Here is a 13,357-nt window from a genome sequence, read left to right on the forward strand (position 1 = left end):
AAGGAATGTCTGGGTGTTTTCTCACTCCTGTGGGCTCATTTTTCTCTGGAACATAAAATCCTGCACCTCTTTGGAAACAGAACAACCATGTCTAGAAGGAGAGAGAACTTCAAAGGGTTTTCCATGCAGAACGACACAGTTATTAATCATAAATTGTGAAAAAAGCAAAAAAAGAAAGTTGAATTTAATTGATTTTTTAATGGAAAAAAACAGGAATCAACATCTTTACAAGTGCCCACAAGTTTTTACTAACAACACTGGAAAAAACTGTCAACTCTACAAACTATGAGGGTCCTAATAGCAATGTCTGGACTCTGGATATTCGGCCTCAATTAATGATGAATATCCAGATGTTGGGGTCCAGTCCTACAAGCTATGGATATTTTATAAGTTCAACTTTGAATGTCCAAACTTGTCTGCTATGTGCTCTATATAAACACAGCCTGCAGTACAGCTGAAAAGTTGCAGAATTTTTTATCATGACTGTGATACTGGAGTCAATCATGGCTCCTCAGTTTTGCCGAAGAGTGCAGAATTTTCTGTATTTTACAGACTCCGCTAATTCCAGTCTGTCAATTTTTAAATGCGACATGTATAATAAAAAGTGATTTGTGTGAAGTAACATGATTTTAAGGACACATTTGGTTAGTTTTCTTGACAGAGCCACATCTCACAAATGATTAGGACTTGAAAATCTGATGTTTTTTCTGTTTTTGGCTCTAATATTTTTTAACAACATGCTTTGTACACCTACCCGTGTGTTTTTGTGTTTAACTACTGTCTGACAAAGTCGCCTATGATAAAAATGACAAACCACAATGACTCATTTGTGGAGTAAAACTCAGCTACCACAGTAAAACCTGAGGCTACTGCTGTTTTTGCGGTGCACCGACGCTCCACTGTGGCCTCCCGGCTGCTCCCCTGAGCAGATGCTGCAGCTGTTGGCTGTCAGCAGGTTGATGTAGGACCTCCTGCTCCTTCACCATCTCAATGGACAGCTCTATGTGCTTCTTCACCAGCTTGGAGGACGAACTCCTCTGAGGCCTGGAGGAGTCGGAGGAGGCATCCGACTGGAGAGCGTCTGCCTCCAGGTCGGAGTTTGAATAACTGTGGCCTTCTGTGGCTTCCCTCTCCAGCGGACAGATGCCGGTGGTCTTGTTTCTGCCGCCGGACACCAAGCTGGGCACGGTGGGCACGGGCCTCGCCTTGAACGCCTGCCGCTCCACTTTGGGACCAAGCTGAGCCACGATATTGGCCTCCCTCTTCCTCTTCTCTCTTTCCAGGAAGTTGAAAGACGAGATGGCAGCAGAGGCCCGGTTGGTTTTGGCATCCTGGTTGCTGCTTTGGTTGGAGCGCCGACTGATGGCTTCGTAGAGTGGCAGGTGTATGTGGGCCGGAGCAGGAGAAGCTCTGAACTTCTTCTGACACTCTCGGAGCTCCTCCAGCTCCCGCCTCAGCAGCGAGTTCTCCAGCTCGATTTCTGAACGAGTCCGGACCTTGTGCCTCTTCCTCTCCTCCTCCCTCAGCATCATCTGGAAGGGTTTGGGCACCGTCACCTTGGCGTTGGGCCGAATCCTGCCGCCGCTCGGTCGGGTTGGTCGGCCCGGTGGCTTCGGACACGAGGCCTTGAGCTGGAACCGGAACTGTTTCTGGGTCGTTGTCTGTTCTGGACTGAGCAGGACGTTACTGTGTGAAGACAGAGAAAGAAGCGGGACAACACACTGTAAAAAAAATAAATACTATTTACAAAATAATTATAATATTACAGCAGCTGGAGAACAAAAAAATACTAAAATAACAAAACTTGCCTATCTCATTAACATACAGTCATTTTCCACGGTTAAGTTATGTTTCAATTTTATTGTTTTTTATTTTATTCTTAACTTTTTGTTGTTTAATAAAGGACACGTGTAAATACTTGGAAATCATTTAAAATCATATAAAATGATAGAAAGAGAAACTGTATTTTTACCATTGATTATATCAAGACATTCTTTCAATGCTTTTGTTGTGGAAACTTCTGTAATTACACAAGAAATTTATTATTTAGCAAACAAAACTGTGTAAAATTACAGAAGCAACTATTCTCTTTAAGATGATTGTCACTAATTTTATCTAATTTTTGCAATATATATTTACACTGATGAACTTGAATTCAACACAATTATATCCATTAAAAGATAAAATCTGAAAATTTATCGTACTTTCACTGATATTTAATTTCTATTGAACAGATAAAACTGATATACTGTATATAAAATAAAAGGAATACACACACACACACACACACACACACACACACACACACACACACACACACACACACACACACACCACACACACACACACACACACACACACACACACAACCATTCAAAAGTTTGGGGTCATCCAGATAATTTCATGTTTTCCATGAAAACTCCCACTTTTATCCATGTGCTAACAGAACTGCACAAGAGTTTTCTAATCATCAATGAGCCTTTCAACACCATTAGCTAACACAATGTAGCATTAGAACACAGGAGTGATGGTTGCTGGAAATGTTCCTCTGTACCTCTATGGAGATATTCCATTAAAAATCAGCTGTTTCCAGCTACAATAGTCATTTACCACATTAACAATGTCTACAATGGATTTATCATTCATTTAATGTTATCTTCACTGGAAAAAAATGCTTTTCTTAAAAAAATGGACATTTCTAAGTGACACCAGACTTTTAACGGTAGTTTATATAGGATATAGGATAAAATCATGAATGTATTTTAACTGTCTTTGCATCAAAAACGGGAATAAAACTATTCAGTCACAGCTTTTTAGTTATTTTACATTAGACATGTTTACCCGTCTCTGACAGTTTTGTGTGCATTTTTCAACAATATGTGAATGAAATTTATAAAATAAAAGGGAATATTCTGCCAAATTGCTAATTTTTGTTTGTTTGTTTTATGATTTTAAAACCCCAGTAACCAGAAACAAAAAAAAAATTTAGAAAAATGTAACATAAAAAACATTAATAGTTTTATGAAAAAAAATCTATAATTAATTGTGCAGTTAAATAATCATTTAAAATGAAGTTAAATAAATAAATGTTATAGATGATTCCCAGTTGTTGGTTTTTAATGTTATTTTACATTAGAGGTGTAAAGTCATCAGATATTTTTCTAATTTTCTGGATTTTTTTTTTTGTGTGTTTTTAATTAAAATCCACAAGGAAAAGACAATAAAAAGGAAAAATTCTGTAAAGTGACAGATTATATTCTAGTCTGACAGTGAATCATCTTGTCTTCTACTTCATGTCTAATAAAAGCCAGATTTAAAAATGTATCTCTGACTTGTTCACCGACCTCTCAAAGGTCCGGTCCTGGCTGGTCCAGTGCAGCGCCCCCAGACCGTCCTCTAAACTCACTTCTGATTGGTCAGAACCGCTCGATGATTCGTGGAAGTCCAACTCCTCCTGAGAATTAATCCTCTGGAGCCTCCTGGTTGGACCACTGAGGACAAACACAGACATTAACGTTAACGGTTAAAGTCCTGTAATGTCTCACAGGTTTTACTTCAGTAGTTTCTGGAGTTTGTTTTGCGTCTGTCACATTTTTATCCACTGTGGGCTCATTTTTCTCTGCATTATGAAGTCCTGCAGCTCTATGGAAGCAGAATAGCTACAGATGGAAGTACAGAAGTGTCTTTATGCAATATAACACAATTATAATGCCATAAATCAAGACAAAAGCAAAATAAAAGTTGAATTTTGTTGATTATTTATTTCACAAAAATTAAGAAATGTGTGTAACATTTTTCCAAGTGCCGACAGGTGTTACTTATTCTGGAACAAATCATGGTGATTCTACATGCTATAAATATTTTACTATCTACATTTTGTTACTTGATGTGCTTCAGTTATAAGAATCCCAGAATTTTATTTCCAAGTCTGTGGACCACAGCTGAGTCTTTCATGGCTTCATAGTTGTGCAAAGAAGTTCCAAATTTTTAGTTTTTTACTTTATCTGGTTCAAGCAAACTGTTAATTTTTGATGATTTTTCTTTTAACAAGGCATGCTAAAAGAACAAAATGATTTTATTGAAAAGTCACGATTTTCAGCTTAGATTTGGATAGGTTAGGCTAACCCTAACCCTAACTCTCAATTCTTTTTCGTTTTTACATATCCGGTGCTAATAAATGGTGCAATTTTGGAAATTTGGTTACAAAGATGACACGGACTTTGTGGTTTCAGAGACTTAAAGATGGTTTTCAGTCAATCACTCAAATCACTGTATTTTACTGTGACATTATTTTACTTTTTGGCTTCCTGTTGACTGCTTGTCTTTTTACAGTTTGTTGTGTTTCCTCCACATAGCAGGAAGTTGTTTGCTGCTACAGAAATGCAACATGTTCAAAACCCATGGCACCTTTAGAGACCAGTTCCTGCCGTCTTTCAGTCTGGAAACAAACGAGCTGCATAAAAATCTGGTTTATGTTAACAATCATGTTCATGTTAATAATCAGGTTTATTATTATTATTATTATTATTATTATTATTATTATTATTATTATTATTATTATTATTATTATTATTATTTATGTTAATATCTCCACTACAGCTCTGCCCCACAACACATGAATCCGACCTGATGGAGAGTCTGTCCTCCTGGTTGCTGCCTCTCTGGCCTCTGTCGTCCTGGCTAATGTACATCTTCTCGAGCTCGGCCATGTTCCTCAGGTGGGCGCTCTTGAGCTCCTCCAGCCTCCTGTAGTACTCCTGGTTGGAGAAGTAAACCTGCCGCTCCCTCTGCAGACCGTAGATCTCCAGAGACAGCGAGCTGCGAACACCTCGGCCTCCCTTTCCCTCCTCGCCGCCCTCTGAATCCTCCTGTCGGGGTTAAAAATGGATGTTTTCATTACATCTCCATTGTAAAATTATTATGAACTTTTATTTGACCAGCAGAAATCCCAGTCTTCGGACTGAGAACCTGTTTAGGGCCAGGATACTGGGAAAGATGGGCAGCAGCAAATACAAAACCAGTTTTTTTTAAAAAAAAACTAATAAGAAAGATTATGAAAACAAGTGCATGTTGTGGAGTCGGCCTCAAAAACTCACAGTTTAGATTTAAAAGCTCCAGTCTGCTGCAAAAGCTCCAGTTTCCAGTCTGTCTGCAATATATACAAAAGGTGTAAAGGAGAAAATAAAAGCCTTTTTACCCAGTTAGGTACGAACACATGGAACAGAAAGCAACAGATGATCTCGTAAAGATCAGAACTTTGCTGTGCAGGAATAGATGTAGGCAGGCTGTAGGCCAGGTTTGGATTCATTCACTGATCAGGTGTAACTTTCTGACCACTGACAGGTAAATAACTCTGATCATCTCTTCATCATCCTCCTGGTAGTGAGGTGGATAAATCAAACAGAAAGTGGACATTTTGTTCCCAAAGTTGATGTTAGAAGCACGAAAAATGGCGTGAGGATTTGAGCGAGTTTGACAAGACCACTGGGTGAGAACATCTCCAGAACTGCAACTCTTGTGGATGTTCCTGATCTGCAGTGGTCAGGATCTATCAGAAGAGGTCCAAGGAGGGAACAGTGGAGAACCAGAGACAGGGTCATTGATGGGGAGGAAGATTGGTCTGTGTGGTCCGATCCAACAGACCAGCTGCTGTTGCTCAGACTGCTGAAGACCTTCATGCTGGCTCTGGTAGAAAGGTGTCAGAATAGATCAGTTTGTTGTTTATGGAGCTGCATAGATAGACCAGTCAGGATGTCCATGCTGATGCCTGTGCACCGCCGAAAGACCAACAGTGGACATCAGAACCAGGCCACGGAGCAACGGAAGAAGGTGTCCTGGTCTGATCAATCACGCTTTCTTTTACAAAAAAAGGAAAAAAGCATGCAGATCATGCCGGTATTCCTCGTTGTTTACACTGTTCTTCTCAAAACTGTGCACATCGTTGCAAGGAAACAAAACTACTAAAAAATGCCCAAAATGATCCAAATCCCATCAAAAAATAACCAAAACTAGTCCAAAATGACTAAAACTTTGCTTAAATTCCTAAAATTTGTTCAAAATATGTCCAAAATATGGTGAAATCTGTCCAACATTACCCAAGTTTATATAAATTTAGTCCAAAATGACAACTTGACCTAAATGCATAAAAAATTGTCCAGAATGACCCAGAATTTGTCCAAAACATGCAAATAGAAGAAAAAGGTGCAAAAATAACATGTTCTTGTGTGCACTGTTCTACTTTTAGCTGCACACATCACTGCAAATACACAAAACTAGACTCAAAATGTGTCCACAATGGCATAAATCTTGTCAGCAAGTCCCCAAAAATAGTCCAAAATGACTAGAACCTTTCTAAAATTCCAAAAAGTGACATTAAGTGAAGTCTGTTCAAAATACGTTTATCCAGAATTGATCCAAAATAACAGAAGAAAGTCTAAAGTGACTCAAATGTGTCCAAAATGAAGTCAAATTGTGTCTTTAATGACCACAATGTTCTCAAAATGACTAGTGGTCCAGTAGAGTCCAGATACACCTTCAGGGTCCAGTAGAGTCCAGATACACTTTCAGGGTCTAGAGGAGTCCAGATACCACAGCAGACCTTCAGGGTCTAGAGGAGTCCAGACACACCTTCAGGGTCCAGTAGAGTCCAGATACACCTTCAGGTTCCAAAAGAGTCCAGATACACCTTCAGGTCTAGAGGAGTCCAGATACACCTTCAGGGTTCAGTAGAGTCCAGATACCACAGCACACCTTCAGGGTCTAGAGGAGTCCAGACACACCTTCAGGGTCTAGAGGAATCCAGATACCACAGCAGACCTTCAGGGTCCAGTAGAGTCCAGATATACCTTCAGGTCTAGAGGAGTCCAGATACCACAGCACACCTTCAGGGTCCAGTAGAATCCAGATACCACAGCAGACCTTCAGGTCTAGAGGAGTCCAGATACGCCTTCAGGGTCTAGTGGAGTCCAGACACACCTTCAGGGTCTAGAGGAGTCCAGATACACCTTCAGGGTCTAGTGGAGTCCAGACACACCTTCAGGGTCTAGAGGAGTCCAGATACCACAGCAGACCTTCAGGTCTACAGGAGTCCAGACACACCTTCAGGTCTAGAGGAGTCCAGATACCACAGCGCACCTTCAGGGTCTAGACAAGTCCAGATACACCTTCAGGGTCCAGTAGAGTCCAGATACCACAGCACACCTTCAGGGTAGTGTTGTTTTTGGCGGCCTGTTTTGATTTTAGTTTTAGTCTAGTCTTTGTGTCAAGCTGACATTTTAGTTTTTATTAGTTTTAGTCACGTTCATTCTCTTTTTCGTGTAGTCAAGTTTTAGTCAACTAAAATCTGAGCATTTTAGTCTTATTTTAGTCAGAATAACCTATGACTATTTTCGTCTAGTTTTAGTCAATGAAAATTATGTTTTACTCTCTTTTTAGTAATGCAGTTCTATTTAACCCAATCAATATAATATAATATAGTATAATTTCCTTGTATAGTATAGACAAAACCATTTTTTTCTTTTAGTCAAACCCATTTCACAAATTAAACATGGTTATTTTATTATTATATTATTGTTAACTTATAAACTCAAGAATATAATCACTCCACACATGGAAGGTGCTCTTTTTCCCCGTTATTTTGTGGCCGCATTTCTCCCCGTCTTTTTCCATGACACATTCCGTTTTGTTTTCCACTTGTGTGTAAACAAAGTATGTCCATATATCGCTTCTTCGTTTTCTCGCCAGCTGCCCAAAAGCTGGGGAACAGTGCCCGGCCATGATCCCACCGCAGATGCATCTAAATCAGAGGTCACCAACCTTTTTGAACCTGAGAGCAACTTCAAGGGTACTGAGTAGTACGAAGGGCACCTTGTTTGATACAAACTTCCTCAATAGCAAACTTGCGGCATCATCTTTAAACAATAATAATAACGAAAATAATATGTAAAAAGACTGTCTGATCACATTTATGTTAATTATTCCTTACAATAATTATTCACGACGATTTCCACAACAATGACGGGAGGAAACACACACACACACACACACACACACACACACACACACACACACACACACACACACACACACACACACACACACACATATATGGAAATCTGTTCCAATATTTAAAAGTCAGAGGTATCCCATCTCTGAAACTTTTGTAAATATCTTTCTTGGCAGTTTTTTATGAATCAGCATATTTGCAGCATTTTGTTCAAAATCACACCAGTTACATTTCTGTGCAAATTATCACTTCTAACATTTTTAGGAAATCATGAACTGTCATCAAATCATGCTTCATTTGTGCAAACCACTACCTTTGTAACATTTTTGAACAATTCATGAACTCTGTCTCATGTTTGTACAAATTATCAGTTATCTAAGAAAAAAATCAACTCTTTCACATTTTGAAATGAATCCTATCACATTAGTACTAATCGCCAGCATTTTTCACCAGCATTGCAACATTTTTAACAGATCATAACAACAAATCATTACATGTTTTCAACTAATTATTTTTCACATTTTTGTGTAATGGCACGATGTTCTGAATGACAACGTATGTTACCTCTTTCTCTGTCTATAAATGTGTGTTAGTGGGAAGCCTGGCATTGCAGAGCTTATCATGTCTTACCTTTACCTTGCAGCTCACAGTTCAGATGGTTCAGTTTCCCAGTGATGTCCGTTAAAAATGCAAGGGCAAGAATCCACTCAGTGTCCTCAAGCAGCAAGATGTCCTCTCCTTTGGATTGCATCAACTCTTTGATTTCGGCCAACAGTGACAAAAAACGCTGCAAACCTGTTCCCCTGCCGATCCATGGAGTTTCTGTGTGTAGTAACAGGTCACCATGTTCAGCTGACAGCTCCTCCAGCAGCACCTTCAATGTCCTGGTTGTTTAGCTTTGGAGCCATTTATGATCTTCACGACACGAGTCATCACATGATCAAATCCGGCCACTTTTGTACATACATATGTCCTGCTGGTGAATGCTGCAGTGGTAATGTAGGAATGTTGGGAAGTCTGGATCACCTCTGCATCGTACAATGAAGCCTGCATGGCGACCCGTCATGGAGGAGCCCCGTCTGTCGTCTGTCGAAGAAACTTTTCGGCGCATAGTAGATGCCAAAGCTGCCTTTAAGTCCAGGGCTTTTTCTGTCCGTAGTGCGCATACAGTCTATGTGCGCTAGCAGGTGGCTAGTTAGCATGGAAGCTTTGTGGCGGCTAAAGTAAAGTCTCTCCACATTGTGTCGCTTTGCCGACGCAATAGTCGCCCAGCAAATAGGACACATACCTTTATCTTTCACTATCGTGAAAAAGAACTGTTCCTCCCAGTCATGGTGAAAATAGTGTTTTCTCTTTCACTTCTCTGTCATGTTTTGGGGGTAAAAACCACATCTAGCTTCCCAAAGTGTCTGCGCCCGGAAGCTTCAGCAGAGTGACGTGTGGTTTGACATGCGCAGTGAACTTTGACTCGGACAAGGTCAAAGTTCATTTACACCAAAGACATTTTTGTTTTTTAAAAAATTATCATAAATATTGTAATTTGAAATCTGCATTAATGTAAGTATTTTTGATTTAAAAAGAACAGCAATTATAATTTTTTATAAGGAATTTCATGGTGACTAGTGTTGTTCTGCCTGCAGATAACAGTTCATTTATGATTAAATAATATACAGTTTAAAAAGCAAGTTAAAATGATTTCATCAGTGTTTTATTGTGAAATGTTAAAAAGGATGTGCTTTGCATTATGGGAGAGAGACGCTCACTTGTACACACGCAGAGAGAAGCAGACGCACGGTGATAGCGTTCATCCTGTTAAGTTTTTTCCTACACCCGCGAAAGCAATGGCTGTAACTTTTTTTTTCATTGTTTAGCGTTGAGGATTACTATGAAATACTTAATTTGGCTGTTGTTTATTTGTAAAAACGCATTTGTTGTGGTTTAGTCCGTTTGATCTCAGAAATGTATTAAGCTAATGGCCGACTATGTTAGCTTGTGAATGAGCACATCAGCGTATCAATGGCGTCTCGAGGAGTCCAGATACACCTTCAGGGTCTAGTGGAGTCCAGACACACCTTCGGGGTCTAGAAGAGTCCAGATACCACAGCAGACCTTCAGGGTCTAGAGGAGTCCAGATACTACAGCATACCTGTGCTGTGGTATCTAAAATATTTGATCTAATTAAAACCTCTGTGCACGTTCATCTAACTGACTGCGTTTCATGATGAGGTCGATGTGAGAAAGTAATTATATTCAAAGATTTCTAAAAAGTACAGAGTGGCATTCAAATCTTCTTTAATCAGTTTTTTGAACATCTTTTAAGAATTTAACCATTTTAACAAAGACTTGAGCAGATTTTCATCTACAGAGCATTTTGTATTTTTATGCAAATATCTCCTGATTTGTTCTCGTTTTGCTTAAATTCTGCAGCTGCACATTAAACTAATAAGCTCTAAACAGTGTGCACGATTCATTTATGTTTGGATTTAAAAAGTGATGACCTGCATTAATTTCAACAACAATCTAAAATTTTTCTGTTTTCCAGAAGCCGTTTGAAGCCCCAAATGTTATATAAATAGTTTTATATTGTTATTTTTTTGTTTAAGAAGTGAAAAATAGCCCTTAATCATGTATTAAAGCCTTCATAAATACACTAGAAGTTGATAGAGCTTTAAGTTTAACCCTCACCTCACTGATGCTGTCCTCATCTCGTCCTCCTCCATACAGAGCCATGATCTCCTTGTTCTCCATAGAACATGAGCGAAACATCTTGTTCTTTATCCCTCTAAGAAAATAAACACAAACTTTCCAAGCAGCCAGAATCAGAGCTTCACCTCAGTCTGAACACTGAGAGAAAAACATGTGAAGTCAAAGCAAAGATTAACACACAACCAGTTCTATCCTCTTAGAGTCCAGATGGTCTGCTGGATTTCACTGAGAACTCAGATGGATGTCAATGTTCCTCAATCTGATTTACAGATTAACTTTCTGAAACACAGCAAACCGGCACCTGTTGTAGTGAGCAACAATCTGCAGCCTGAAGCATAAAATTACCGACTGTTTTACCACGCACTTTGATTTACTGGTAATTAACTGTGTGATAAATGCATTTTATGATGAGAAAACTCACAAATATCACAGAAATGTTGCATCTAAAGCCTTAATGTCAAAACCTACAGTCCCAAATGTTTCATAAATACCTCTGGATTTATATTTTTTGTTAGTTATTTGTTTCAGAAGCAAAAAACATTCCTGAACCATATGTACATATACTAGTAGTTGTTAAAAAAAAGCCCACTGGGATTCCATTTAACTGCAGCAGCAACATTATTGTTTTAATAAACAAGTTAGGATGAATTTTTCTGCTTATGAACTCTGAAAATCAAACTAAATGTAAAGGAAATATAAAAAATTCTACCAAAATGTGGATCTTTTCCTGTCAGATTGTTTGATTTCAAGGATTTTATTGTGAAAAGTACCAGGATTTGAATAGAAAACAGTGTATTTTTGAACTTGAAGAAGGTCAGACTTTAAAAATAGTCTGACCTTCAGTTTAGGAAAAACTGCTTTACTGCACAAATCCTGAACTAATCTTTATGTGCTGCTTCTTCACTGTTTGCATCTACATGTTACTGCAGAATTACACGCACCTTTGTCTGCATCAATTTATAGTGAAATTTATGATTACTGGTAATTAATCATGTGATAAAGTGCATTTTATGATGAGTAAACTCACAAACATCACAGAAATGTTGCATCTTAGGCCTTAATGTCAAAACCTACAGCCTAAATAGCTCTGGATTTCCATTTTGTTGTTAGCTTTTTGTTTAAGAAGCAAAAATAGCCCCGAATCATGTATTAAAGCAGTGAAAAATACCATTAAATATTCTAGAAGTTGTTAAAAAATGTTAAAATCCCATTTAACTGTTGGTAAAACTCTGATCTTCTTATTAAATCTGAAATATTCACCTATCACGTCATATTTTATTATAAACTTTTTTACAGTATCCCAGCTGGAAATCTAAATTAATTTGACCTTTCTAACCATAAACCAACAAAACGTGTCACCAGGTAGCGATAAAAACACATTTTATTGTTTCATTGGTGTTTGCTGTGGTTAGATATGTTATCTTTATGCTCTGATTGTTTGATTGCCAGTTATTTATCACTTTATGTGACTTTATGTGTAAATGTTGTCCTCACCTCAGCCTGTAGCTGCTCTCCTCAAAGGCCTGAAGTAAAATAAACATATTTTTAGAAGTATTGCTAAGATGCTTCTTTTCACAGATCATGGCTGTAAATCATCATATCTGGCTACCTTATACTCTGACATATTGATTATGAATTAATACTAAACCTAAATGCATTAATTTGCACATTTTTTTTTTGCACTTTTTCTATTGACAGAAATGGTGCATTTTCCTCCTGAATATTTTAAGAATTTGTTGCAGTAATAATAAAATCCTGAGAAAGTAAATAGTTTATTTGGTTTAGATTCTAGTAACAACACTGCATTTATATGAACCTAAACGCATTAATCTGCACATTTTTTTTGCACTTTTTCTTTTGTTGAGGTGTTTGGGATGAAGAGTGAAATATTGAAGGTTTCACCTGATAATTAGTTTTCTCACTGCGTACTTCTAGTAATACTAAAGAGATGATGTGCTTCGTGTAAACTTGAGCCACACATGGAAACGTCCCAAGGTCGAAGCCGGACGGCAGCTTCAAGCTGTGAGCTTTTTAGGATTTGACACCAGAGAGGAAGGAAACCAACCGCAGGCATCTCAGTTAATCCATTTACTTCGTTTGTCTTCACCTCGAGCTACAGAAACTCTCCCCATCTGTCTCCCGTCACCTCCGATTTCATCCTCGTCCTCTTAGAACAGATATAAAGAAGAAGAAGAAGAGGCAACAGGAGGAGAATTTCAATAAACAGTTTAGGGTGAACTTTTCTGCTTATAAGCTCTAAAAATCAAACTAAATCTACAGGAAATGTAAGAAATTCAACCACAAAGTGGGTCTTTTCTGTCAGATCGTTTGACTTCAGGGATTTTAGGTAGAAAATATCCAGTATTTGAATAAAAAAAACATATTTCTTTACTATCCATTTCTAAATTTTCTTGAATCACTGCCTTACTCTACAAATATTCATTTAGCATCATTTTAATCCACTGAGAAGCTGCTAAATAGTCGAGTCATTGCCTTCAATATTACAGTAAATCTGTTATTCATAATTCAATGCATCTGTGCTTTAATGCTTCTTTTAGGAATGCAGATGTTTCTCTACTTTTTATTCTTTACTCTGCATTTCTTTAGTTCTTCTGGTTTAAATTTGCTTATAATGTAAATATATTA

The 13,357-nt window shown here is 38.1% G+C and overlaps 1 protein-coding gene across 1 annotated transcript; it reads right to left on the minus strand.

The window, feature by feature from the left end:
• Positions 1-137: 137 nt before the first annotated feature.
• LOC129350787 (protein FAM161A-like) lies at positions 138-11,245 on the minus strand. The gene is made up of 4 exons (XM_055018336.1): positions 10,691-11,245; positions 4,627-4,868; positions 3,345-3,491; positions 138-1,686 (listed from the first exon to the last, which is right to left on the minus strand). The coding sequence occupies exons 1-4, from the start codon at positions 10,769-10,771 to the stop codon at positions 867-869; spliced, it is 1,290 nt and encodes a 429-aa protein (XP_054874311.1). The 5' UTR covers positions 10,772-11,245; the 3' UTR covers positions 138-866.
• Between the last annotated feature and the right edge of the window lie 2,112 nt (positions 11,246-13,357).

The sequence above is a fragment of the Amphiprion ocellaris genome, chromosome 16 (assembly GCF_022539595.1).
Source record: "Amphiprion ocellaris isolate individual 3 ecotype Okinawa chromosome 16, ASM2253959v1, whole genome shotgun sequence".
NCBI classification, from domain to species: domain Eukaryota; kingdom Metazoa; phylum Chordata; class Actinopteri; family Pomacentridae; genus Amphiprion; species Amphiprion ocellaris.